This window comes from Anomalospiza imberbis, chromosome 26, assembly GCF_031753505.1.
Source record: "Anomalospiza imberbis isolate Cuckoo-Finch-1a 21T00152 chromosome 26, ASM3175350v1, whole genome shotgun sequence".
Lineage (NCBI taxonomy): Eukaryota > Metazoa > Chordata > Aves > Passeriformes > Viduidae > Anomalospiza > Anomalospiza imberbis.
The window spans coordinates 3,035,966-3,063,072 of NC_089706.1; the positions used below are offsets into that span (position 1 = coordinate 3,035,966).

Genomic DNA, 27,107 nt, shown 5'->3' on the forward strand with positions numbered 1-27,107 from the left:
CTTCTTGGGCTCTTTAATTTCTATTTCTTCTCTTTTTTGTGTATTTAAATCTGTGTCACCCCTGTCCAGCAGGATTCAATTCCAGCAGCTTTGGGATATTTTGGGATGTTCCACCTGCCCTCACCTATCCTTTTAGGCTGTAACAATCCTCTTTTTTTAGTGAAAAGTGGCTTGAAAAACAAAACACATTGAGTTGGCAGATAAAGTAATTCCTTTAAAGCCCTATTTACACCCTTTTCAGGCACAATTTTCCCCTTTTTTAGCAGATTTTTTTCACCATTTCCAAGCAATTTTTTTCCCATTTCCAGGGAGATTTTCCCCCCTTTTCAGGCATATTTTTCCTCTTTTCAAATACATTTTTTTACTCTTTCCAGGCAGGTTTTTCCCCTTCCAATGTCTGCAAAATCCTTCGGGAATGGCCGCAGTAAATCCTTCTGGATTTGACCCTTTGTTCACCAGCCCATTCCCAATCCCAATCCCATTTCCTCTGACATTCCACTGGGATGACCCACCCCATCCCTGTGACAATTCCGAGTGGAGTTTTTCTCCCTTTTCCAGCTGTTTTTTGCGATCAGGGCTCCTGGAGAAGGTGGAGCTCACTAGAGGGCACCCACACCCAGCTCCTGCCGCTCTCTCTCTGTCCAGGATCCACGTTCCAGGCTGGAAAAAGGCGCTCAGGGACACCATCCCATGACTGGGGTTTGATTTTCCTGATTTCCCAAACCCACAAATCCAAATTTTCCCCCTGCCCCAAATCCCAGCAATGCCCCTTGGACCCCTCCAGGTGCATCTCAACATTACCAGGGTTTTTTTTCCTACTTCCTCCCCTCTTCCTGTTTTTCTTTCTTTTTTTTTTCCTGGTTTACCCTTTATCCACAAAAGTTTTGGGATCTTGTGGGATCCAGGATCCATCCAGCCCCACAGGGAAGTGTCACCGTCACCATTTCCCATTCTTCCATCCCAAATCCTCCCTTCCTGCTTTCCCCCAGGTGACAGCAGTGACAGAGCAGGGGCTGACACTTGTTTTGATAATCCCAACACTCCAAAAAAACCCCAAAAATAACCCCAAACCCCACACAGATCCCAAAGGAAAGAAAAACTTCTTGTTTTAGGGTTTTTTTTGGTTTTTCTTGTATTTCTAAAGCAGGGACTGTCCAGCGAGGGAGGTGACACTGGGATTGCTTTGTTTGATGATCCCAAGGCTTCAAAAAACCCCAAAAAAGAAACCCCAGACCCCACACAGATCCCAAAGGAAGAAACCTCTTTTTTTTAGGGTTTTTTTTTTTTGTATTTCCAAAGCAAGGACTGTCCAGCGAGGGAGGTGACACCTCTGGGGTGTCCCTGGTGCCAGGGGGATGCAGATTTGGGGTTCCTTTTATGCTTTTATGGCTCTTCACCCACTCGGGGCATCGTCCCCACAGCGTTCTCCATCCCCTCCATCTTCCCAGGAGGGTTTTTTTGGGATCCACGGCCAAATCCAGCCCCTCTGCATGGATCCAGGACCACCAGAGGCTCCTCTCCCATGGATCCTGAGGCTCCTCAAGGCCATGTTCACGAAATCCCGTTTTTTCCCCACCGTCCTGTTTTTTTTTGTTTTTTTTTGGTAAAAAAACCCTTTCCCCCCTCCCCACCCTCCCCAAAATCCCGCTGAACCCCCCAAAATCCGTCCTCCCTCAGCACTCCAGGGGTGCCGCCTGCACCTCCACGGCCAGGAGGTGTCCCCGGGGCTGCACGGGATAAACCACACGCACAGCCCCGGCCGCACGGAGCGATTCCCGCCGGGATCCGGCGCGCGCCGCCGCCCCCAGGAGCAGCAGGCACAGCAGCAGCGCCGTCACCAGCGTCCCCTGTCCCCATGGCATCCCCTGCGTGGCCTCTTTAGTCCTGGCGGTGACACAGGCCACCCTGACCGGCGGTGCCACCAAGGTGACGTGCAGACACGCCCGGTACTCGGTGTTGGGGCTCAGCCGGGTGACGTTGTAGCTGTGGGTGCCCGCCGGGATCCGCGCCGTGCCCAGCCATGAGCCCAGCGCCGAGCTGGCCCAGGTGAGGTTGGAGGAGATGGCGTTGAGGCACGGCCGCCAGGCCAGCAGGACGTGGTGGGGCTGGACGTCCACCACCAGCAGCTCCAGCTCGGCCTGGCCCAGCGGGAAGGAGCGGTTGACCAGCACGCGCACACCGCGGGTGTCGGCGCCCAGCAGGTTGTGAGCCACGCACGTGTAGAGCCCGGCCTCGTGCGCTGCGATCCCTCGGATCTCCAGCGTCCCCTCGGAGTGCACCTTGAACTTCCCGTCATCCCCGAAGGGCAGCAGCTTCACCCCGGCCGGTGTCACCCAGTAAATCTCCGGCTCTGGCTCCGCCAGCGCCCGGCAGTGCAGGGCCACGTTGTCACCGACCTCGGCCTCCAGGCGCGCCGGGATGCTGCGGGCGGAGATGAGCGGCAGGCACTGCTCCGTCATCTCCCGGAAAGGGACGTCGCGGATGTGGCGGCGCTGGAGGTCGGGGGGCTCGGCACAGAGCGTGGACTGGGGCTCAATGAAGCGCACGCGGGGCCGGGTGCTGTTGACCCAGCGGATGACGCAGTCGCAGCGCAGGGGGTTGCCGTGGATGCTGATCTCCTGCAGGTTGGGCAGCGACTCCACTGTCTGCCGGTGCAAGGCACTTAGGGCGTTGTTGTTGAGCATCAGCGTCTCCAGCTGCGGAAGGTGCTGGAAGGCCTTGGGGTGGATGAAGGACAGCTTGGGGTTGTTGGTGACGTCCAGCTTGGTCAGCTCGGGAAGGTTGATGAGGGCAAACTGGTCGATGGACACCAGCTCGTCCATGTTGTTGAGGCCCAGCTCCTTGAGGTGCAGCATGTTGGTGAAGTCGCTCTGCTTCACCCTCTGCAGCGGGTTCTTGTTCAGATCCAGGAATTTCAGGCCGGGCACCTGCTGCAGAGCCCTCTTGGGGACATCTGCCAGCTTGTTGTCATAGAAGGAGAGGCTCTCCAGGCTCCTCAGCCCTTCCAGGGCGTAATCCGAGATCTCCCGCAGCTGCATCCCGGCCAGCACCAAACTCCGCAGGTTGCCCAGGGGCCGGAAATTCATGTCCAAGATGGCGTCCACCTTGTTCCCCCCGACCATGAGGATCTCCAGGCTGGGCAGCATCTGGAACCAGCGGCTGTCCAGCGTCCTCAGCAGGTTGGAGTTGAGGTGGAGCCGCAGGAGGCTGCCCAGGCCGGCGAAGGCGCGGGGGGCAATGCTGCGGAGCCGGTTGTGGTTCAGGTAGAGCTCCTGAAGGTTCCCCAATCCCGGGAAGCTGCTGTCGGGCAGCTCGGAGAGCTGGTTCTCCTCCAGGTGCAGGCTGAGCAGCTGGGGCATGTTCCGGAGCCCGAAATCCCAGACGTCAGAGAAGCTGTTCTGCGACAGATCCAGCTCTGACAGGTTCCGCAGGTAGCCCAGCTCGCCCTGCTCCAGCCTGGCGATGTTGTTGCTCTGCAGCAGCAGGGTCTGGGTGCCCTCGGGCAGCTCCGGGGGCACCGAGGTGATGAAGAGGTCGTTGCAGTCCACCGTGGCCGCCTCGCGGTAGGCGGAGCGGGGCGTGTACCAGGGCCGGATCTGGCACACGCAGCGCGGGGGACACGCCACGCGCCAGGGCACCGTGGGCATGGCGCTGGCGGCCACCACGCACAGCAGGAGGCAGCTGGGCTGGAGGCCTCTCATTTTGGGCTGGAGAAGGTCACAGGGAGCATCCAGAGCTGGCCACAGGGTGACAGCGGTGACGGCGAGGTGGGGACGGCGCCCGTGGCGGGAGATGCTCCATGCGAGCCCCTGGAAGCGTCGGGCCCTGCCTGGCGCCCCCGAAATGGGAGCTCAGAGCGCTGGGGGCACCTCAGTCAGAGCTGGACCTCTTCTTCCTCTCCAAAGGAGTCGTTCCTGTGCTTGGCTGCATCTTCCGGGCTCCTCCTCGAGGTCATTCCTGGAAAAACAGCAGAGTTGGGTTAGAGGAGGGTTTGGCCTTGTGGGGAACAAGGGGCAGGGAGAAGGGACAGGTTGGGGAGGTAAAAACCTGAGGATGGCATCCCCAGGACCCTGCCCGGGATCCCCAGTGTCCTCAAAACTGCCCAGCAAATCCATGAATTCTGGTTTATATCCGTGGCATTCACTGTGCCCTCCCATCCCAGAGAACCTGGGTGGAATTATCCCATGGAATCTGCCCAGGACCCTCCAAACAAATCCATGAATTCCACTTTATATCCCTGATGGAACTGTGTCCTCCCATCCCACAGGATCGGGTTAGAATTATCCCATGGAATTTGCCCAGGATCTCCAAAACAAATCCATGAATTCCACCTTATATCCATGGTATTCTCTGCTCTCCCATCCCTCAGGATCTGGGTGGAATTATCCCATGGAATCTGCCCAGGACCCTCCAAACAAATCCATGTATTCCATTTTGCATTCATGGCATTTTCTGTTCCCTCTCATCCCAGAAAATCTGGGTGGAATTATCCCATGGAATCTGCCCAGGACCCCCAGCAGCCCCTGGATCTGTGGCTGAGCAGAGCCAGAGCTGTGGGAGTTGGGAATAATTTTCCATGGGAATAATTTTCCGTGGGAATAATCTTCCTGCAGGCTCTGCTCCCTGCTCCTCACCCTCCCCAGCTCCACATTCCCCCATCCAGGAGCTCCAGTCCCATTTGCAGCCCTCCAAGGGGATATTCCTTAGGGAAAAACATCCTTTAAACACCAGGAATTCTCAGGGTAGAGCTGGGATGGGTTTGAACCCCCCGGCATCTCCTGCCCCTCTCCCAATCCATTATTTCCTCCAGCTCTCCCGCCCCATGCTGACCCCAATCCAACCTTTTTTTCCCTTAAAAGCCTCTCACCCAGCAGGGGAAAAAAACCCAAAAAAAAAAAAAACATTAAAAGAGTGGGAAAAGTTTCAGTTTTATCCCCACTGTGCTCTCCCTGGAAAGGGCTCCTGAGCCGAGTTTATTCCACATCGGCTCCTCCCGGATTGATCCCGCTCTTTTCCCTCCTTCCCTGCTGCTTTTAAAGCAGCTCCTGCAGAAGCAGCATGAAAGGAAAGGATGGATCCATCGATTCCTGCTTCCCTCTGATGGATCCACACCTTTCCTTTTAAGTGCTCCGGCGTTTTCAGGTCTATAAAAGTCTCCAGCTGTTCAAAATATCTTGGGAATCTTTTCTCCTTAAAAAACAAATATTATGGAGGAATTTGGGGGGTGGGGGAGGTTTATTTCTTCTCTTTGAGGTGTGAAGGAAAGGCTGGAAAAGGCGCCTGGTTCCAACCCTGGTTTTCCAGGGAAAACCCCTCCAGCTCTGCTGGTTTTGTCCATAATTGGATTTTATCCCGTTTTTCCCAGCGCAGGGCAGGGTTGCAGCACGGATGGCTGGGAGAAATCTTGGATACGGGAAAATCCAGGGGATTGTGTGAGTCGCGGGGTGGGAACTTGTGGGAACATGGTGGTTTTGGGAAAACCTGGGGCTAAAATTCACGGAAAGGAGCAAACTGGGAGAAAAGGAAGAGCTTTGGCAGTGAGTGATCCCAGCTGAGGGGGAAAAATCCCTGGAAAGGATGGGGCTGATCCTGCTGTGCCTGGGAAGCAGCTCCCGGAATTCCTGCAGGGGTGGTGGCACCTCCAGCCTGGTGGGGACAAGGTGGCCCTGCCCGCTGTCGCTGCTGGTCCTGTGTGCGACATTCCCAAGGGATTGCAGCTCCCAGGGCGACTCCCGGGGCATTGCTGTGGGAGATCTTGGAGTGAGCTGAGCTCGGGGCTGCTCTCCAGTTTTTCCAACTTCTCCATCTCCTCTGGAGTCCCTGGATTCCTCAGCTTCTCCATCTTGGGGTTCCCCAGCTTCTCCATCTTTGGATTCTCCATCTTCCCCAGCTTCTCTGGCTTCCCCATTTTCTCCTGCTTCTCCAGTTTTTCCATCTTTCCTGGCTTCTCCATCTTCTCCTCCATCATCTTCTCCTCCATCTTATCTCCTCCATCTTTTCCCTCTTCTCCATCTTTTCCATCTTCCCCAGCTTCTCTTGTTTTTCCATCTTCTACAGCTCCTCCAGCTCCACCACACACCGGGCACAGTGGGACCTTCCCGTCCCTGTCACCCTCCTGGCACGGGCAGATGGGATGTGGCCCTTGGATGCTGTGGGAAAATCCTTCCCTCACCCATTCCCGTTTTTCCATCTCCATCCAGCCCCTGGGGGGAGCTGGGATGTTGGGAGCAGGATCCTGCCTGGGGCAGGAGGGAATTATCATGGGATTGTGGAATCCTGGAATGATTTGGGGTTGGAAGGGACCTTAAATCCCATCCAGTGCCATGGGCAAGGAATTCCCCCTATCCCAGAGTGCTCCAGCCCGGCCTGGGACTCTGCCAGGGATGGGGCAGCCACGGATTCTGTGGGGATTTGCAGGCTGGGAATGAGTCTGGAATCCTGAAATTGGGATTTTTTTGTGGAATCCTGGAATGGTTTGGGTTGGAAGATCTTGGAGATCATCCCATTCCCAGCCCTGCCCTGAGCACGGACACTTCCCGTGATCCCAGGGTGCTCCAACCTGGCCTGGGACACTCCCAGGGATGGAGCAGCCATGGATTCCCTGGGAATTCCATCCCAGCTCCTCCCAGGGAGGGATTTAATCTCAAAATCCCACTGAAACACGGAAACTGGGACTCCCCAGCATCTCCCAGCTCCGAGCAAACCCCGGCGTGGGAACGGCGCCAATCTCCCAGCTGGAACCTCGGCAAGGAAAAGGAACGGAGAAAGGAAGGGAAGAAGGAGAAATAAAAAGGGACAAAAGAGAAATATAGGGGAAAAGGAGAAATACAAGGAAAAAGGAGAAATACAAGGAAAAAGAAATATAGGGGAAAAGGAGAAATACAAGGAAAAAGGAGAACTATAGGGGAAAAGGATAAATACTAGGAAAAAGGAGAAATATAGGAAAAAAGGAGAACTACGGGGAAAAGGAGAAATACAAGGAAAAAGGAGAAATACAAGGGAAAAGGAGAACTACAGGGAAAAAGGAGAAATACGAGGAAAAAGGAGAACTATAGGGGAAAAGGATAAATACTAGGAAAAAGGAGAAATATAGGGGAAAAGAACAACTACAGGGAAAAATGAGAAATACAAGGAAAAAGGACAAACACAGGGGAAAAGGACAAATACAAGGAAAAAGGAGAGAATAAAGGGAGAAAAGAGAAATAAAGGGACAAAAATGAGACATAAAAAGGGACAGAGGAGAAATACAGGGGGAAAGGAGAAATACATAAAGGGACAAAAGCGAAATAAAGGGACAAAGAAGAGATAAAGAGAGGGACAAAGGAGAAATAAATAAAGGGACAAAGGGCCCCGAGTGTCGCCGGCACCGTGGCAACCGCCCCCCCTCGCCCCTCATCTGTATGCCCGGGCTGAGCCCCGCGGCCGCCGCGGCTCCATGGAAACCCCGAGCTCCCGGAACCCCGGGCTGGAGATGGGAGATGGGATCGAGGAGCTGCCGCAGGGAAAACTTCGTGTCTCTGGGGCGTTTGCAGAAATTCCGGGGGGTTTTGGTGCTCGGCAGTTGCGGGGCTGCGTGTTGCCGAGGCGGGGGGTGGGAGGGTTTTTCTGGGATGCGAGGCTGTTCTTGGGATGGAAGGGTTTTCCTGGAGTATGAGGCTTTTCCTGGAATAGGAGGCTGTTCCTGGGATGGAAGGGTTTTCCTGGGATGCGAGGCTTTTCCCAGGATGGGAAGGTATTCGTGGAATATGAAAGTTTTCCTGGGATACAAGGCTGTTCCTGGAATATGAGAGTTTTCCTGAAATATGAGAGCTTTCCTGGGATACGAGGCTGTTCCTGGGATGGGAGAGTTTTCCTGGGATCCGAGGGTTTTCCTGGGATACGAGGCTGCTCCTGGAATATGAGAATTTTCCTGGAATTACAAGGCTGTTCCTAGGATGGGAAGCTTTTCCTGGGGTACCAGGCTGTTCCTGGAATATGAGAGTTTTCTTGAAATATGAGAGTTTTCCTGGGATATGAGGGTTTTCCTGGGCTGTGAGGCTTTTCCCAGGATGGGAAGGTATTCCTGGAATATGAAAGTTTTCCTGGGATCCGAGGGTTTTCCTGGGATACGAGGCTGTTCCTGGAATATGAGAATTTTCCTGGAATTACAAGGCTGTTCCTAGGATGGGAAGCTTTTCCTGGGGTACCAGGCTGTTCCTGGAATATGAGGGTTTTCCTGGGATACGAGGCTGTTCCTGGGATGGGAAGGTTTTCCTGGGATACCAGGCCATTCCCACCCCCCTTTCCAGCAGCTTCATCCCCCTAAACCCAACACCACCCCCGAGGGTGGTGCGATGTCCCCACGCGTGTCCCCGTGTGCCACCCTGTGTCCCTCACGGCAGCCTCCAGCTGCCATTTCGGGATGTTATTCCCTAAAAAGAAACCATTTCCACGAGTCAGGGAACACCTGACAAAGTCCCTGCCGAGGTCTGAGCCGGGATTTTTGCTCAGGAAAAGTGGTTTTGGAAGCGTTTCCTTGGAGCTTTTCCCAGCGGAAGGAGGGTGCGTTTAGATGGGATTTTGGGAAGGATTCCTTCCCTGCGAGGGTGGCCAGGCCCTGGCACAGCTTTCCCCACCCCGGGAAGTGTCCGAGGCCAGGCTGGACAGGGTTTGGAGCCACCAGGATGGGCAGAATCCGCTCCAAACCCGCCAGCACCGCCACACTGCTCCACCTTTTCCAGCGATTTCTCCCCCCACTTAATCCTTGTTTTGTGCACAAGGACGGGATTTTAAATTCCCCCCCCGCCCCCCCATCCTCCTGCCTCTCCGCGGGCAGGGAGGGCGATAACGTGATTCCTGTTATTCCTGCTTGTCTGGGAGGCAGCCAGGAGATAAAAACGCAGCCGGGAGCAGCGAAGAGCTGGGCTCCGGCTCCGGAGCCCGGGGGCAGCGGCCGCCTCTTATCTCTCGGCTTCTCTGCCTCTCTCCGGCTGGGTTTTAATGAGGAGGGCTGGGGAATCAGCCTGGTGTGCTCATCCGGGCGCTTCCAGCCTCTGGAATTGTTGTCTCGGCTCTGGAATTGTTGTTTTGGTTGTGGTTTTTCCCCTCCAAACGCTCCCACGGGTTCCTGTGTCTTCCCCGATCCCAGGCTCAGCATCCAGTCTGGAAAAAGGGGCAGAATTTGGCCCTCTCGGCTGCAAACTGCACATTCCAGAGGGGTTTGGATCCTGCAGCCATTCCCTAGGGATCGCACATCCCATCCCGCGGGACGCCAAGGGAGCTTTGGGGACGCTCAGGTCCCTGGGCTGGGTCCCTTCTCTAAAATTCAGCTTTTGGAGTTCGGCCTTTCCGAAGGTTCATTCCTGGCGGGATAAATCCCCGGGGATTTTCCCAACCTTTTTCCCTCCTCCGCTTGGGAAAATCGGGAGCGAGGCCTCATCAGGGAGCAGCGCCGGGGAGGGGTGGGCACTCCCGGGGACAGCGACAGCTCCTGGGGTGGCTTCCAGCTCTTCCTGGGACATCCCGGACCACGGCCGGGATCAGGAGGGGATCCGGGAGTGAAATCCAGGAGTGAAATCCATGAGGATCGTCCCTCCCTGCCCCCGCAGGAGCTGCCTCGGGGTGGCACAAAAGCCCCGGAGGCGACAGCTTTGTCCCCTGCGTGTGGCGCTGTGGGAAGCCTCAAATCCATGATTTTCAGACAAGAAACCTCAAATCCAAGATTTTCAACCAGGAAAGCCTCAAATCCATGATTTCAGCAAGGAAAGCCTCAAATCCATGATTTTCAGACAAGAAACCTCAAATCCAAGAATTTCAGCAAGAAAAGCCTCAAATCCATGATTTTCAGCCAGGAAACCACAAATTTTCAGACAAGAAACCTCAAATTCATGATTTTCAGCCGGGAAAGTCTCAAATCCATGACTTTTAGCCAGGAAGTCCTGGAGCCATCTCATTTTATCCCTGAGCTTCAGGCCGTGAGGTTAACCTGGAGCATTTGGAATTGTCCAAATTCCACGGGGAAAAAGCTGGCTGAGCTCTGCCCCTGGAGAAATCCTGGACTAGGGGGATGGAATTTCAGCTGGATTGTCCTTCCCTCTGGAAAATCCAGGTTTTTTTATCCCCCTGAGCAGCGCTGGGCTGCAGCTCTCTGCATTTTTGGGAGCAGCTCCAGCTCCTGGCAGCAGCTCCGGGCTGCAGCAGGAGCTGAACTCCGGCTGTGCCTGCGGATCCCCGTTCCCAAATCCCACATTTCCAACAGCAAATAAGAACATTCCGGGCAGAAAGGGGATGGGAGAGGAGGAAAAAACTGATTTTGGGGTATTTATCTCCCTGCCACCTCTTTTTTTTTTTTATGATTTGCAGAGCCTTGGCTCATTTTTCCTCCCACACAGGGCCAGTTCCATGGAATTTCCTGATCCAGCCCCTTCCCATCCAGGCAGGAGAGGTCGCAGGTGCATTGCCAGAATATCCCGAATATTCCTCTCATGCCCCATGCCCTTCCCAGCTGTTCTTGCCTTGTTTTTCCTGAGCCATCCCCAGGATCTCCTTCCTGAGGGATAACTTAGAGCCCTTCAGCCTCTCGAAGCCGTTGTTAAGGGTTCCAGGGAAAGCTTCCTAATGGAATTTGCTTCCAGATTTTGGGAAATTCTGTGATCAGCACTGCTTCTGTCCCTGCACTGGGAGCTGTGGGGAGCTGGCAGCCCACAGCATTCCCACAGAGAAATCCAGGATTCCCTGGGCATCCTAGAGAGGTTTGGGATGCCCTGAGAATCCCAGAGAGATCCAGGATTCCCTGAGCATCCCAGGAAAAGTTCAGGATTCCCTGGACATCCCAGAGAGGATTGGCGACAACAGGCGAGCAGCCAGGGTGACAGGCTGTGACATGCATGGACACACAAATTTAAATTAAACTTTAAATAAACTTAAATTAAACTTTTCTCGGCTCTGGGATCCGGAACCCACCGGGAATTCCTGGCGAAATTCCCAGGAAAAGGGACGGGGATGCCAGAGGGGCCGAGGGAGCACGGCGGAATCACTCAGCCTTCGTTAGGGCAAATTAAAATTGGGGCGAGCTGACAAACGACAATTGCGATTTGTGAGCGGCTAATTGCTGAGATGGCTCTGCAGACTGGGGGAGCTAATTGTGCTCGCTCCCAGGTGGGGCCTGGATTGGGCATGGATCGGGAATGATCGGGAATGGATTGGGAATAGATTGGGAATGGATCGGGAATGGATTGGGAATGATCAGGAATGGATTGGGAATGGATTGGGAATGATCAGGAATGGATTGGGAATGGATTGGGAATGGATTGGGAAGGATCAGGAATGGATTGGGAATGATTGGAAATGGATCAGGAATGGATTGGGAATGGATCGAGAATGGATTGGGAATGGATTGTGAATGGATCAGGAGTGGATTTGGAATGGATTGAGAATGGATTGGGAATGGATCGAGAATGGATTGGGAATGATCAGGAATGGATCGGGAATGGATCGGGAATGGATCGGGAATGGATTGGGAATGGATCGGGAATGATCAGGAATGATCTGGAATGGATTGGGAATGATCAGGAATGGATTGGGAATGGATTGGGAATGGATTGGGAAGGATCAGGAATGGATTGGGAATGATTGGGAATGGATCAGGAATGGATTGGGAATGGATCGAGAATGGATTGGGAATGGATTGTGAATGGATCAGGAGTGGATTTGGAATGGATTGAGAATGGATTGGGAATGGATCGAGAATGGATTGGGAATGATCAGGAATGGATCGGGAATGGATTGGGAATGGATCGGGAATGGATTGGGAATGATCTGGAATGGATCGGGAATGGTTTGGGAATGATCTGGAATGGATCAGGAATGGATCAGGAATGATTGGGAATGGATTGGACATGGACTGGGAATGGATCGGGAATGATCAGGAATGGATCAGGCATGGATTGGGAATGGATCAGACAGTAGATTGGACATGGATCAGGAAGGGATTGGGAATGGATCCCGCCTTCCGGGAAACACCAGGATCCCCATCCCATCCCATCCCATCCCATCCCATCCCATCCCATCCCATCCCATCCCATCCCATTTCCTAAAGGAACTGTGGGATTTTGCCAGGATCAGGCTGGGTTTTCCCATCTGGTGGGTGCAGGGGGAAGGCTCAGGATCCACATCCTGCTGGAAAATCCCTCTCTGGGAGCCCAGGGAAGGGCTCAGCCCCCCAGAATTCCATAAAAGCAGCGCTGCTCCATGCAGGGCACAGCAGGGATGCTGCTGTGTCATTCCCAGTGACCTTCCCAGCGGATCGGAACGATCGATAATTAATTCCATATTAATGCTGCCTCATTTGCAGAGCACCTCCCCCACCTTCCCCTTCCGCCTCCAAGGGCAGCGAGATGGGGACAGGACGCTTCCAGGAATGTCAAAGGATCTGAGCTCCCAAATCCACGTGGTTTTCCATTAATTGTGGGATCCAGAGGACACAGAGGCCGGGGAGCACATCCCAAGCAATTCCGCTCCCATTGAAGCACTGGAAACGTTGCAGAAGGCAGCTCCCAGCATTCCAGGATCCTGGACTGGGGAAAAACCTCCCAGCCCCCAGATCCAGAGGCTGAGAATGGCCGGGAGCATGGCCCCTTGGGGTATTTTGGGAAGAAATATTCCTGCGGCACGGCGTTGGTGTGGGATTCCCTCCGGAGGGATAAATCCAGGCTCCTTCCACTTCCCCCAGGCAGGAAGGGAGGGCTGGGAGCAGAAATCCAGGTTATTAAAAGTGGGAAAAAAAACCCAGGAATGATTCCCTGGGTGTGATTAAAACCGAACCCATGGAGGGAGCACTCCTGGTGTTTCTCCAGAGGTTCCTGTGGCTGGGAAAAATGTTCCTGTGGTTGGGAAGAATGTTCCTGTGGTTGGGAAAAATATTTTTGTGGTTGGGAAAAATGTTCCTGTGGCTCAGCGCTGTTGCTGCAGGTGGGAATGCTACACAGGGAAGAGGCTGGAGAGGGCTGGAGAACTGGGAATCTCACTGGAGCATTGGGAATTCTGGCTGGAGAACTGGGAATCTCACTGGAGAACTGAAAATTCTGCTGGAGAACTGGGAATCTCATTGGAGAACTGGGAATTTTACTGGAGAACTGGGGATTTTTCTGGAGAACCAGGAATCTCACTGGAGAACTGGAAATTCTGCTGGGGAACCAGGAATTTTGCTGGAGAACTGGGAATTTCGCTCAGGCGTGGACACTCTGCTGGGCCCTTCCCGCTTCCAGCTTTTTTGTCTCTCCATCCATGGATGAAACTGCTCCTCCCGGAGGAAAGGGGAGCAGCGATGGGGCAGGGATTCCAGGGAATTGCAGTGTCGGGAATGGGCGCTGGGATGGGGTCACAAAGAGCAGGGAGACTCCCAGGGCTGCTCCCATGAAATTCCAGCTCAGGATGACACCTGTGGGATCAGAGCCATTCCCAATCCCAGAGAAGCCTCTCCCTGTTTTTCTCCTGGAGCATTCCGGCCTCCTTGGATGCCAGCAAGGCCTGGAATGACCAAACCCCATGGAATCACATGCCAGCCGTGTCTGCAGGATCCGGGATTCTCCTGGGGGAGCTGATCCCGCCCTGGGGATCCCTGGATCCCGCAGCCACTGCTCCAGGGCTGGGATGCCTCTGGAATTCCACAAAGACTTTGGAATTCCACAAGGTCCCGATGGCAGGGGACAGCCTGAGGTGGCCCAGCTCCCAGTTCCCAACAAATTCCAAGTCTGGAATCGCTGGCCGCAGGTCAGGGCGGAAAAGAGGGAAGCTCCAGCAGAAAAAAAACCAAAACAAAAACAAAAACAAAACAAAAACGGGAAAAGATCAAATCCAGGCTTTTCAAGTGCATCCAGCCCCGCCAAGGAAGGGGAACAACCTCCAGCATCCCAAAAAAAAGCCGTGGATAGGCGCGGATGCCAAGGAGTCATTAGGAATCCTAAGGAAAACGTACGGTTGCCATGGCAACTGCCAGGCACGGCTCCGGGGCTGCCTCACCCCCTCCCCGGGCACGGAGCGGATCCGTGGGATGGAGGCAAATCCCTCTGGAAAGGCTCGGGGAGTTGGGGAGGGGATGGAGCAGTGCTGTTTTTATGGAATTTTGGGGGCTGAGCTTCTCGCGGCTCCCAGAGAGGGATTTTCCAGCGGGATGTGGATCCTGCGCATCCCCTCTGTGCCCACCGGGTGGAAAAACCCTCCCTGATTCCCGCTAAATTCCATTTCCAGCTTGTCTGGAATAAAATCATCCCACTGAACACTTAGAGAGGGGGGAAAAGGGAATTAATCTATGGAGGAAAAACTGGGATGAGCCAGGGTGAGCTCAGACACTTCTGGGTTTGGAGCTGGAGCTGGAACGGCCCTGGAGAAAGAAGGAAAAGCTTTGGAGATCCAAGGAACATCCCAGCTGCTCATTCCCCTCACTCCCATGGAAAAATCCCTCAGTTTCCAGGGATTCTGCACCAGGAAACAGGAAAACCTGGGAAATGCAGCAGGAAAAGCTGATCCCTGTCCCCATAGACCACAAGGGCTCCTGATGGAATCAAATCCGTTTTCCAAATCCATTTCCAAAATCCATCTTCCAAATCCCTTTTCCAAACCCATTTCCCAAATCCACTTCCCAAATCCATCTCCCAAGTCCATCTCCCAAATCCGTCTTCCAAATCCATTTTCCAAATCCGTCTTCCAAATCCATCTCCCAAATCCATTTCCCAACATGACTGTGGGCACAGCAGGAGGAATTCCTCCTCTCCCATCTGTTCAGCATCTTGGGAATTCCAGGAAAACTGGGAAAATCCACGGCCAAGCCAGGGAGGACAGCCCTGCCCAAGGAAGCAGCACTTCCCAAGAGGATTTTACTGGGAAAAAGGGAGGCAAGGAATTATTAAAGAGCCATAAAAACATCTGGAAAATGCCCCTGAAATCCTTTTTTTTTCACAAGAATTCCACGGAAAGGGAATTCCAACGTGGATGAAAATTCAGGGACCTGGAATTCTGAAGGACTGACCCTGATCCTGCCCCTGGGTGTTTCCAAAGGGATGAATCCCACCAAACTCCGGGAATTCGGGAATGCCAGAGCGTCCCAGAGCCAGGCTTGGTATAACCAGTCCTGGGAGCTCGTGGGAGTTGGGAAAAGTGACTCAGAAATGGGACCGAGCTCAGAATTTTCCATGGGAATTGGAACATTCCTGGGAAAAGAGCGGCTCTGCAGCGATTTGCAAATCGGGATCAAAGCTGCCGCCCTATTTCCTTTATTATTTTTGGGATTTCAAGGCGAGGGAGAGGCTTTGATGAGGCATCAAACGCCGCTTGGAGCAGCCAAAATATTCCTTGAAATGTAAGGATCATCCTGGAAAGGGTGACAGCCACACCATGGAAAACCTTTGGAAAAGCTTCTCCTGGCGCAGAGACCAAATCGACACATTTTTTATGGATCATAAATAGGAAAAATCCCCTTTATCCCCGCCTTTTTCCAGGTAGAATTTGTACTTTTAATTATTTCCCCCCCCTTCCCCCTCTTTATTCCCAAAGCTTCTGCTGGGAATCAGGGAAGCAAAGCTGCTTTTTTTCCTTCCTAAAAAAGATCTGGATCAGGCTGCTCTGATCCTTTGGGAAAAGACGGTTAAGATGCAAAACCCCTTTTCCTGCTGTTTCCAAATTCCTCATTTAAAATTCCTTAGTAAAGCCTCTCTCTTCCCCAAAAATCCATTTTTTTTTTTCCCCCAGCCTGGATTCTCCTCATTTTGACCATCAGGAAGCACCAACCCTCAAATTTCACCCAGGATTGATTATTTTTGTAGGGATCATTCTAAATTCCATTAGAAATGGGATTTTAACAGAGATTGGGAGACTCCAGAGCCTGGAAAGGGTCAGGAAGAACCAGGATCATTCCCAGAGGGAAAACCCAGCCTTAATTCCGAGCAGAGCTGGTGAATAATTTATCCTGAATAATTTATCCCAAATAATTTATCCCGAATAATTTATGGATCCAGTCTGGGTGAGAAGAGCCCCAGACTTCAGTCCCAATTAAGGCCTTTGTGAATTGTCTGGGAACGGATCCCAATTTTTCCCATATTTATTTGTTATCCAGGATCGCGCTCCAAACAGAGCCGCCACACAATTCCTGCTTTTCCCGAGTGTTTGCAAACAGCTGCCACTGCCAGGATTCGGAGGGGGGCCGGGGTTTTCCAGCCCCCATCCCACCTTGGAATCTGTGGGAATTTTCATGGAAATGATCCCCAAGATCTCCTGGCTGGATGGAGAGGGGATGACAAAGGCTCCCGAGGCGATTTTCCCAAAAAATCCTGAAATTCAGCTACTGGATCCGCCTTTTCCAAAGCCTTCCATAAATAAAAGGATGGCCTGGAATGCTGCTGGGAATTCCAGATGCTGTCTGGATCCTGCATAAATGGATGTTGGAAGTGGCCAAGTTTATCCCCCGAATCAGGAACAGCGATCCCAATCCCAAAATTCCACCCCATAATCCCAGTGCGGGGCTTCATCCGTGGGGAATGCCCCCAAATTTCAGGAGTTTTAAACTCATCCCATTTTCCTGCTCATCCCAGTGCCCTGGCAGGAAGCAGCAGCTGGGATTGGGATTCTCCTTCCCGAGCTGGGCTGGGAATTTTTCCCTTGGGAATAATCCCATAAAACCAAAGTCATGGGGGAGAGAGATCCCAGTCCTCATTCCAGGGGCTGGAACCTTGGGATTGGGAACAGACTGTGGGAACAGCTCCTTCATGTCCTGGAAAAGGGATCTGGGAGCAAAAGCAGGGGTGGTGATGAATTTTTGTGTGCTGGACTGGCACTTTGGGACATCGGGAATGCCATCCCATGGAATGTCCCAGGGAAGGGAAGAGGCGTTAATGACCAGGGTGATCCAGGAGAAAATCTGGGAATAAAGGGGCAGAGACGCATGTTTGGGATTCACCTGCACAGGCGGCATTCCCAGCCTCCCCCATGCCAGCTCTGGACATTCCCAGCATCCCCCCAATCCCTATCCTAGCCAGGAAATCCAGGATCACGTCCCTAAATGGCAGGGAAGTGTTTTTCCAGCTGAAAGCAGGAGCAGGGATGATCCCTGGGCTTCAGGAGAAGGAGCCGTGGCTGGGCAGGGCAGAGGTAGCGCTGCTCCATCTCTGGAATGGGAATTCCATGGGAATCCGAGCTTCCATGGGAATGGGAACAGCTCCTCTGAACACCCGAGGGGGCAATTCCAGCTGAACGCCCGCGGGGTTTTGGGAAAATCGAATTCCTGCAGCTCCAAAGCCCCGCTGAGGCTGGATGGGGTCGGGATGGGGTTGGATCGGGGTCCTGCGGAATTCCCGGCCCTTTTCCCTGTGCCAGAGGGATCCCACAGGCTGTGGGCATGGCTCAGCTCCCGGTTTTCCTTTGTGGATGAGAAGAGAGATCCCAGCCAAAGGGAAGGTTTGGGAATGGGAAGAGAAATCCCAGCCAAAGGGAAGGGTTGGGATTGGGAAGAGAGATCCCATCTAAAGGGAAGGGTTGGGATTGGGAAGAGAAATCCCAGCCAAATAAAAGGTTTGGGAATGGGAAGACAGATCCCAGCCACAGAAAGGGTTGGGAACTGCCGAGGAGCAGAGGCTGAGCCCGGCCCTCAGACCCCGATCCTGCTCTGCCCCTTCCAGCGGTGCCAGCAGGTGACAGAGCCGCTCCCACTGCCCACAGAGGGGACACAGAGAGCCAGGAATGCCAGGAAAAGCCTCAGCAGGGCGGGATCAGCATCCTCTGGCAGAGGGAGCCAGGGCTGGAGCCGGGAGGTGCTGCCCCATGTCCCAGGAGTGACCTGAGGGACATCCCAGGACAATCCCCAGGACAGGGAATCTTGTCCTGAGCCGCCTCCTATCACCGCAGGCTCGGGCTGAGGGAGGCAGGGATGAGCCATTCCCATCCCAGCTTTTCCAGGGGCTCTGCCCGCACCCAGCCTGCAGGATCGGGGCTCCAGGGAACGCCGGGGCTCGGCACCAGCGCCGCGTCCCGAGGAGGGGACACGGAGGGGACACAGGAGGGGACAGAGGTGACACCCGCGCGTGGCTCCGGCGCTGCCAGCCTTGGCACATCCAGACTGGAGGAAGCGGATCCCGATGGCAGCGCCCACCTGCAGCTCCAGCCACAGCATCCCCGGGAACGCCGCTCCCAGGCGCTTCTCCCGGCCCCCCGCCCCTCCGGGGTCTCAGTGGGACCCGTCCTGCGTGTCCAGGGCTTCTCCCGCTCCTCCTGGGTGCCTCCAATCCCTTTTTCCAGGCTCTGGGAGAAGCCAGGGCCGGGCTGAGCACCGGGAGAGGCGAGGGCAGCGCTGTTTCAGCCACACACGGAGAGCGGGGTCCCTGCCGGCCCCGAGCCCTTTCCCGGAGCGGCTCCCGGGATCGCCCCGGGGCTGTCCAGGCCGGCAGGGCTCAGCCCCGGGCAGGGCTGGGCTCAGCTCCGGGCAGGGCTGGGCGCTGGCACGGGGACCCGGGCACTGCGGGTGGGTGCAGCCGCGGCGGGGAGGGGCAGGGCTGGGCAGCGGGGGGAGGTAAACACGGCACCGGCACAGAAAGCAGGAAAATGACATTAAAATGACACCAAAATGACACCACGGCTGTTCCCGACGTGTCCTTTGCCATCACCTTTGCTGTCCCCACCTCCTCGGCTGGCTGTCCCCTCCCCGGGGTGGCCGAGCAGGTGAAGGAGGGCTGGGCAGGAGCCGCAAGGACCGCGTTGTTTCTCTATTTCACACCCAATGTCCCTCCCGTCACATTTTCCGCGTCGCTCGGGCACCGAGGGGTTAACGGCCGGGAAGCGCCGCTCCCGCCTGGATCGCATCCTGCCAGCATCCCTGGATTCCAGCCCCGCCGGCGGCTCCGTGACCAGCGCATCACCCCCGGGCCCGCCGCCCTCACCCCCCATTCCCACCCGTGCTGGGGTGAGGATCCGCTCGATCCCGGAGGAGTTTCCAGGAGCGGGATTGCAGCTCCCCGCTGTACCCGGGAACCATCCCTGCCTGCCTCCCGTCCCTTTATCCCCTCCCGGAGCGCCTCTCTCCGTCCATTCCCTATTTTTTTCCCCACCCCGTTTATTTCCAAACGCACCATTTCTCCTCAAATCCACCATCGAGCAGGGAAAGCAAAGCTCTGGAATGGGAAAAAAACAACCCAGAGCGAGCTGCCGAGGCGCCGGCTCGGCGCTGCAGAGCGCAGGAGCTCCCCCCAGAAGTCACCCCCGGCCAAAAACCCAAACCACGGCGGTGGCCCCCAACTCACCCTCCGAGTCTGTCCCCGTCCCCCGGCGCCGCTGTCACCGCCTGCCACCTCCCGCCACAGCTGCCCGCACATCTGGCTCGGCTGGCAGACAAAAGGCCGGGTGGCTTCGGAGCTGTCACCGCTGGCGGGGTCTGTCCTTGTCGCTTAGGACGGGGACAGGGCCAGCAGGACCCTCCGGCCACGCTGACCCTCAGGGCTGGAGGCGGCGGGCAGAGCCCTTCACCCTTCGCTCGCCCGGCGCCTTCGCAGCCGCACAGTCCCCGCTCCCCCTCCTCCTCCTCCTCCTCCTCCTCCTCCTCCTCCTCCCTCTCCTCCCTTCTCCCCTCCCTCCCCAATCCTCCTCCTCCTCACTCCAGCCTTGTCGCCACGACGTGCCACCCACCCGAGGCAGCTCCTGCCTTAACCCCTGCGGCTCTGGCAGCCCCCGCGGCCTCTCCCGGGGGATCTTCCCGAGGGATGAAAGCGCTCCCGGGAATGCTGAGCCGGCCCCCGGGATCCGCAGTGCTCCCGCTGCGCCACCGCCGTCCCCTCCCCGCAGCCGGGGGTCGCCCAGCCCGGGGGCTGCGGGGGTGGGTGGGAGGGGAAGGGGACGCTCCGTCGATTTGGGATTTGTGTCCCAAATCTCCTTCTGCCCACCGGGATTTCTTGGCATTTTCAAAGATCCGGCCGCGTGTGGCCGCGGCCGCCCCGTGTCCCTCCCCGAGGGGACAGCGCGGCCACCCCGCGGGATTTCCCGGCTCGGTTTCTAAGCAGGACGCGCTGCCAGTGGCTCGTTTTCCCCAAAAAGGGATATTCAGGAACTCTTATCCTTGGGAAGAAACTGGGGAAATCTACCTTTTGCTCTGGAGAGAGACGGGGTCGCAGCTGTGTCACCCAGAGGGGGGATGGAGACCCCCACCCATGGTGACACCCAGCGTGACATGGGGACAAGGACCTGTCAACGGCAGCTGTGTGGCTGGGACAAGGGCAGGATTTAGGGTGAGGGCAGCACAGCACCCCCAGCTGTTTTTTCTTGCATCCCAAAAAAGCTTTTTCCATCCCCGGGGAGTGACAGAGGGCCCTGGGGAGAGGGGCGGTGACAGCGGCCATCGAGTCCCCATTTCACGCTCGGCTTGGCGAGCGGAGCCGGGGGCTTGGCTCCTTCCCAGAGCCACCGCCCGGGGCTGGGATCGGAGCTCGGGGCTGGATCGGGGCTGGAGAGGAGATGGAGCGGGGTTGGGGATGAATCAGGGTTGGAGCTCGGGGTTGGAGCGGGGCTGGGGATGGATCGGGGTTGGAACTCTGGGCTGGAGCGGGGCTGGGTCAGGGTTGGAGCTCGGGGTTGGAGCGGGGCTGGATCAGGGTTGGAGCTCGGGGTTGGAGCGGGGCTGGAACTCGGGGCTGGGGCTGGATCAGGGTTGGAGCTCGGGGTTGGAGCGGGGCTGGAACTCGGGGCTGGGGATGGATCAGGGTTGGAGCTCGGGGTTGGAGCGGGGCTGGAATCGGGGCCGGATCAGGTTTGGAACTCGGAGCTGGAGCCCGGGCCGCGCACACGCCGAGGAGAGCTCGCAGAGAGCTCGGAGTGACCTGATTTAATTGGCAGCACTTCAATGGCATCGAGTCCCTGCCCGGCCGCGTGCCCGGCCCCGCCTCAGCAGAGCCCTTCTGCAGGCGCCGAACGGGAGCTGGGCTCGGCTTTAGCGTCGCTGCCGGGCTTTGCAGCGCGTCCCCGCGGTCAGGGGGGCTCAGCTGCACCGGCCCCTCCAGGATTCTCCAACAGCAAAAGGAAAAATCGGAGGATTCAGCCAGCACTGGGTCATACGAGGAAATACCCGTTTATTTTTCCCTAATCCCGTTAGCATCCTGTGGAAACCACTGAGGAGTTCCCGGTGGGCTGGGGAAGCCCTTCCAGGTGGATTCAGTGGGCTGGGGAAGCCCTTCCAGGTGGATTTTGTGCCCGTGCCAGCTGCCAGGGCTGGGGGTACCTGGAGCAGGGGTTGGTTTGCAACCCCCTGTGTTGTGAGGCTGGCAGGGAAATGCCCCTTGAAATTTCCCAAATCTCTGTGGAAGGCCCTGTGGAGCCCCTGGTGGGCTGGGAAAGCCCTTCCAGGTGGATTTGGTGGGCTGGAAAAGCCCTTCCAGGTGGATTTTATGGGCTGGAAAAGCCCTTCCAGGTGGATTTTGTGCCCCTGCCCGCTGCTCCAGACATTCCCAGGGGGATGGAGAAGCCTCTCCCGGGTGTCCCGGAGCCCTGTCCCTGCCCCATCCGGCCTCTCCCGGCTCCTGCCGTGCTGCTGCAGAGGCTGAGTAATTCCTGAGGCTCCCGAGATGCTCCTCAGGCAGCCGAGCACATCCCGATCCAGGTTTTAATTGCGTGGGATTGCAGCCGAGATGGCTCTGATTTATCCTCCCTGCTGCGCCAGCACTTCCCCCCGGCCGGCTCCGGGATCTACCTGGAGAATATTCCCTGGGAAAGGGTTAAAAATGTTCCTTGGAATAAGGAAAAAAAAAAAAAATCTTGGCGTCTGGAGTGGGTTTTTCCCTCTCACACTTGTGGGGTTGTGAGATTCCCGTTCTTCTATCCCTTAGGACACGAGGTGAGCTCCTCGGGGAGCTGCCCTGAGGAATTTTCCTGGAGAACCAGGGGATTTAGAGGGTTAAGCCCGGCTCAGCCAAGCTCAGCTCTACCAGACCTGGATGAACAAAGGGCTCCAGCACCTTTTATTCCCTTCTGGATCAGAAAAACCTCATGGACGGAGGAACCCTGCAGACACCCCAAATCCCATTTTTAACTCTGCTCCCCCATCCCAAATTTAAGTAAATTCCCATAAATTTGGGGTGAGCCAAGTCATTCCTGTGGCAGGGATGGGAATGGGATCCCGTCCCCTTTCCCAAGCTGGAGGTGATTTCCTAAATCCAGAGCCCTGAATTCAGGGCTGTCCCTCTCCCTTCCCACATTCCAAGAATTCCCCACCTTTTCACCCCTTCCCAAATCCCATTTTTAACCCCAATCCCAAATCACAGCAGCCTCCCCAAATTCCCCCATGGAGAGATCCCAGAATCCTCTGGAGAACCCTTCCCATGATCCAGGGGTGGGAAATGTTCCTCTGCTTCCTTTATTCCTTGCATTTTGGGGCTGCTTTATGGCCACCATAAAAGCTGCCCATAAATCAGGGCCGATCCCATAAAAACCAGGAATAACCGGAATTAGGGCCCAAATGGGACTGGCTCCCTCTGCCAGCGCTGGGAATGCACCGGGATTTATCCTTTCCTCATTCCCAGACATCTTCACGTCCACTTTGGCAAGCAATTCCAGGGGTGAACACGCCTGGTGGGGTTCCCCGTTTATGGGGTTTTTAATGGATAACATGGGATTTTTTTAATGGACGATATGGAGGGGTTTTATGGAGAATGTGGGGATTTTTATGGACAACATGGGATTTTTTTTAATGGATAACATGGGGAGTTTTTTTAATGGATAATGAGGTTTTTTTATGGAGAATGTGGGGATTTTTATGGATAACATGGGATTTTTTAATGGATAACATGGGTAGTTTTTTTTATGGATAATGTGGGGATTTTTATGGATAACATGGGATTTTTTAATGGTTAACATGGGTAGTTTTTTATGGATAATAAGGGTTTTTTAGGGATAACATGGGATTTTTTTTATGGATAACATGGGGGTTTTTATGGATGACATGGGATTTTTTTATGGATAACATGGGGAGTTTTTTTATGGATAATGAGGGTTTTTTACTGATAACATGGGATTTTTTTAATGGATAGCATGGAGGGGGTTTTTATGGATAATGAGGGGTTTTTATGGATAACATGGGTGGCTTTTTATGGATAAAGTGGGGGATTTTTTAACGGATAATGTGGAGTGTCACTGTCCCAGGGGCCATGGGATGTCACCATCACGGGGGTGTCACTGTCATCATCACGGGGGTGTCACTGTCCCCATCATGGGGGTGTCCCAGGGGACAGCGGGATGTCACTGTCACCATCACGGGGCTGTCACCATCACAGGGGACAGCGGGATGTCACTGTCACCATCACAGGGGTGTCACTGTCACCATCATGGGGCTGTCACCATCACAGGGGACAGCGGGATGTCACTGTCACCATCACGGGGCTGTCACTGTCACCATCACGGGGGTGTCACTGTCCCAGGGGACAGAGGGCTGTCACTGTCACCATCACAGGGGACAGCGGGATGTCACTGTCACCATCACGGGGGTGTCACTGTCCCAGGGGACAGCGGGATGTCACTGTCACCATCACCGGGATGTCACTGTCACCATCACGGGGGTGTCACCATCACAGGGGACAGCGGGATGTCACTGTCACCATCACGGGGCTGTCACTGTCCCAGGGGACAGTGGGCTGTCACTGTCACCATCACGGGGGTGTCACTGTCCCAGGGGACAGTGGGCTGTCACTGTCACCATCACGGGGGTGTCACTGTCCCAGGGGACAGAGGGGTGTCACTGTCACCATCACAGGGGTGTCACTGTCACCATCATGGGGGTGTCACCATCACAGCGGGGGAACAGCGGGATGTCACTGTCACCATCACGGGGCTGTCACCATCACAGGGGACAGCGGGATGTCACTGTCACCATCACGGGGCTGTCACCATCACAGGGGACAGCGGGATGTCACTGTCACCATCACGGGGCTGTCACCATCACAGGGGACAGCGGGATGTCACTGTCACCATCACGGGGCTGTCACCATCACAGGGGACAGCGGGATGTCACTGTCACCATCACGGGGGTGTCGCTGTCCCGGGGATCCCCTCACCCCAGCCGTGTTTGGCCGCCCTTCCCCCGGAGCTCTGCTCGGGGACATTTTTCCCACTGGGGACATTCTGGGTGGGCGGCGGAGCCCGCGCTGGCGGTGTCACCGTTCCCATGGCGACGGGAGCCGCCTCGTCCCTCCCTCCGAGCTGTGGGGACACACCTGAGTGTCACAAAGCGGGGTGGGGGCGTGCAGTGGGGTTTGGGATGGAATTCCTCCCTGGGAGGGTGGGGAGGGGCTGGGATGGAATTCCCAGAGAATCCGGGGCTGCTCCATCCCTGGGAGTGTCCAGGGCCAGGCTGGAAAAACCTGGGATGGTGGAAATGTCCCTACCCATGGAATGGGATAATTGGAAATCCTAAACTTGGAATTTTAGAGGTCTTCCATCTCAATCCATTCCACGGATCCCTGACTCCATTCACACCCTCGGAGCTTCCCTCCCTCTCCTTTTCCCAGCCCTTCCCGCCACTCCCGGAGCTCCAGGCTCCGCTGGCTCCTCACAAACCCTCGCTGGAGGCTGGACAGGGATAAATCCCAATGAAAACAGGCCAAAACCGTGTTTACAAAATCCCAAATTTGTTTATTTCTCCTCACTCACATTCCCTGGCTCCGCTCTTCCCATCCTGGCACTGCCCCAGCTCACCAGGGAATGGCTCATTACTGGGATTTCAAAAAAAATTATAATAAAAATCAGCTTTTTTTCTTTTTTTTTTTTTTCTTTCTTTTTTTTTTTTTTTATCCTGCACAGTAAAGGGACCAATTATTGGGAGTAGCTCTGGGTTTCCTCAGGGCTGGAAGCAGGTTTGTTTTGGGAATGGCTGCTGGAAGAGCTGGAGCAGGAGGGAGAAATGGGAATGGTGCTGAGCTGAGGGGTGCGGGGGGAGCTGGGAATTCCTCTGGATATCCCAGTGAGGGTGGGGAATTAAATCCAGGTGATCCTGGGAACGTAAATCCAGGTGATCCTGGGGAGTTAAATCCAGGTAATCATGGGGAGTTAAATCCAGGTGATCCTGCTCCAGCTCCTGCCCAACTCTTGCTCCTGGCAGAGGGATCCTGCTCCTGTCCCAGCTCCTGCTCCTCCAGAGCCCAGGCACGTCCTTGGATTCCTCGGATCATTCCCTCTGAGCAGCTCCCCAGGTTCAGGGCTCACCCCTGGATGGTTCTGAGCTCAATTCCCACAAACCCAGCCGATTTTCCAGGGCTCCAATCCCGGTCCCTGCGCATTGGGATCAGCCTGAACCACTGCACTGCCGAGAGGCAAAATCCATGGGGATGGAGCAGGTGGAGCAAGGAGAATAATCCACAGGAACTGGAAAAATGGGAGAAAAACCTGGGATCTGCTTTTTGGGGGGCATATAAATGTTTTTCCGTGGATTTGGCACATCCTGGAGGGGCTGGTGAGGCTCAGACTGGGCAGGACGAGGTTTTGCTCCCAGTTTGCCCCAGTTCCCGGCAGTGGAGCCCTGGAAGGGCGGTGGGAGATCGGCAATGCTCCTGGCTGGAAAAGGAGGAGGAGGACCCTGCGGGGTTGCCATGGCGATTGAGCATCTCCAAATCCTCGGATTATTTATCCCCGGGTTTGTTTAGGCTGAGGGAAAGCCTTGAGGGTGGGAAGAGGGCTGGGATATGAGGAAGAGGAGTGTGGGAGTCCAGGAATTCTGATCCTAGAGGGGAAATCCTAAAATTCCAGCTCTGGGGCTCAGCCCAACGTTTGGAGCAGCAAAAAATGGGGAGTTCGGGATGGCCCATGGGGCATTTGTCCTCTCAGGGATCCTGTGATCCCAAATCTGCCATGGATTTCCATTGTGGGATCTGGCCCATGGAATCCAGGCTTTATTGGGATTCATTTGGGTGTGCGGATGGATTTGGATCAGGCTGTTTGTGGAGCCAGCTGGGACCGCTTTCCAAAGCCATTTCCCAAACTCCAGAGGGGCTTGATGGAGTGTTCCTCTGACTTCTGGGATTAAACTTCACCTCCCTCAATCCCTTCCTGGAGTACTGGAGCATCTCAGGTGCTTCCAGCTGTATCCAGTTGCAAATCCCCCCGGGAAGAACCACCCTGTGTCCTCTCCTTGGGGCTCAGCCCACTGTGCCAGGTTGGTGACATTCCAGGAATTCTTCCAGGAATTCAGGATGCTCCTTCCAGATGTGTCCCTGCACATCTGCTGCCACTCCCAAGGAAAACCGGGACACCTGGGTGTCTGGAGCTGGAATTCCGGGATAAAACAGGAAAAGTGGCACTGAGAGAACCGGGAACATCCTGGTGTTTGCCATGTCCCCCCTTCCTGCTCCCTCCTTTCTTTGGAATCTGTAATTGCTCCTAAAGCTCATCTCCAATTCCTTTTGATGCCTCCAGTGTCCCCGTTATGTAAATCCCAGCGTGGGAATGCCGTGGATTTTATGGATGTGGAGTTTGCGCGGCTGAGGGGACACCTTGGATTATCACATCAAAGGACAAGGGAAAATAACTCCGGGAAATCCGGAGCCCTGTGGAAAAATCGATTCTGTTTGATTTGGGCAACAGAGGTCAGCGGAAAGTGGGGAGGAGACTGGAACTGAGGAAAGAAATCCCATTATTCTGGGAATGTTTTCAGAGGAGGAAGGGAGGGGAAAGGGAAAGGAAAAAGGAGGGAAAGGGAAGGGAAGGGAAACCCTTTCCCAACCCTTGGACAATGGATTCTCCTGCTTTGACCTCCTCTCCAAAGGGCTTTGCTGCCCTTCCTTTATTTCTTGGAGCAGGTTTTGTTTTCCCTGGGCATTCCCGGGCTCCAGATGGTGCCAGGCTCAGCTATTCCAGGCCCTCAGCTCCCGCTGCCCACGGCCCCTCCACAGCTTTTCCGCGGCTTTTCCGCAGCTCCGGCTGGGAATTCTTCAGAGAAATGCGACAAGAAGGAATAAACGGAGCTGATGAACCCCATTCCCTTCCCAAGGGATTTCTGGGAAGGCCAAGGAGCATCCTCAGGGAATGAGGGTCCCACTGGATCTGTCACCCATGGGCAGGAGGAGGAATGAGGGTTTTTCCTGGCTGTGGATGTTGAAGGAGCCTTGGACGAAGAAAAACTT

At 55.2% G+C, this 27,107-nt stretch overlaps 1 protein-coding gene and 1 long non-coding RNA gene across 3 annotated transcripts; one reads left to right on the forward strand and one right to left on the reverse strand.

The window, feature by feature from the left end:
- The first annotated feature begins 314 nt into the window (after positions 1 to 314).
- LOC137462573 (uncharacterized) lies at positions 315 to 1,594 on the forward strand. Its single transcript, XR_010993728.1, has 2 exons — positions 315 to 1,166; positions 1,322 to 1,594. It is a non-coding gene; the product is annotated as an uncharacterized lncRNA (long non-coding RNA).
- LRRN2 (leucine rich repeat neuronal 2) lies at positions 837 to 19,778 on the reverse strand. Of its 2 annotated transcripts, none has more exons than XM_068173080.1 (2): positions 19,642 to 19,778; positions 837 to 3,957 (listed from the first exon to the last, which is right to left on the reverse strand). In XM_068173080.1, exon 2 carries the CDS (start codon positions 3,699 to 3,701, stop codon positions 1,674 to 1,676), a length of 2,028 nt encoding a protein of 675 aa, XP_068029181.1. In that variant the 5' UTR covers positions 3,702 to 3,957; positions 19,642 to 19,778; the 3' UTR covers positions 837 to 1,673. The 2 variants fall into 2 exon arrangements, with proteins under 2 accessions (XP_068029181.1, XP_068029180.1); XM_068173079.1 differs by lacking the exon at positions 19,642 to 19,778 and adding an exon at positions 19,260 to 19,532.
- Between the last annotated feature and the right edge of the window lie 7,329 nt (positions 19,779 to 27,107).

What these genes read in the sequence shown, in the direction of transcription:
- LRRN2 (XM_068173080.1), bottom strand. Translation starts at nt 3,701, where the DNA reads ATGAGAGGCCTCCAGCCCAGCTGCCTCCTGCTGTGCGTGGTGGCCGCC.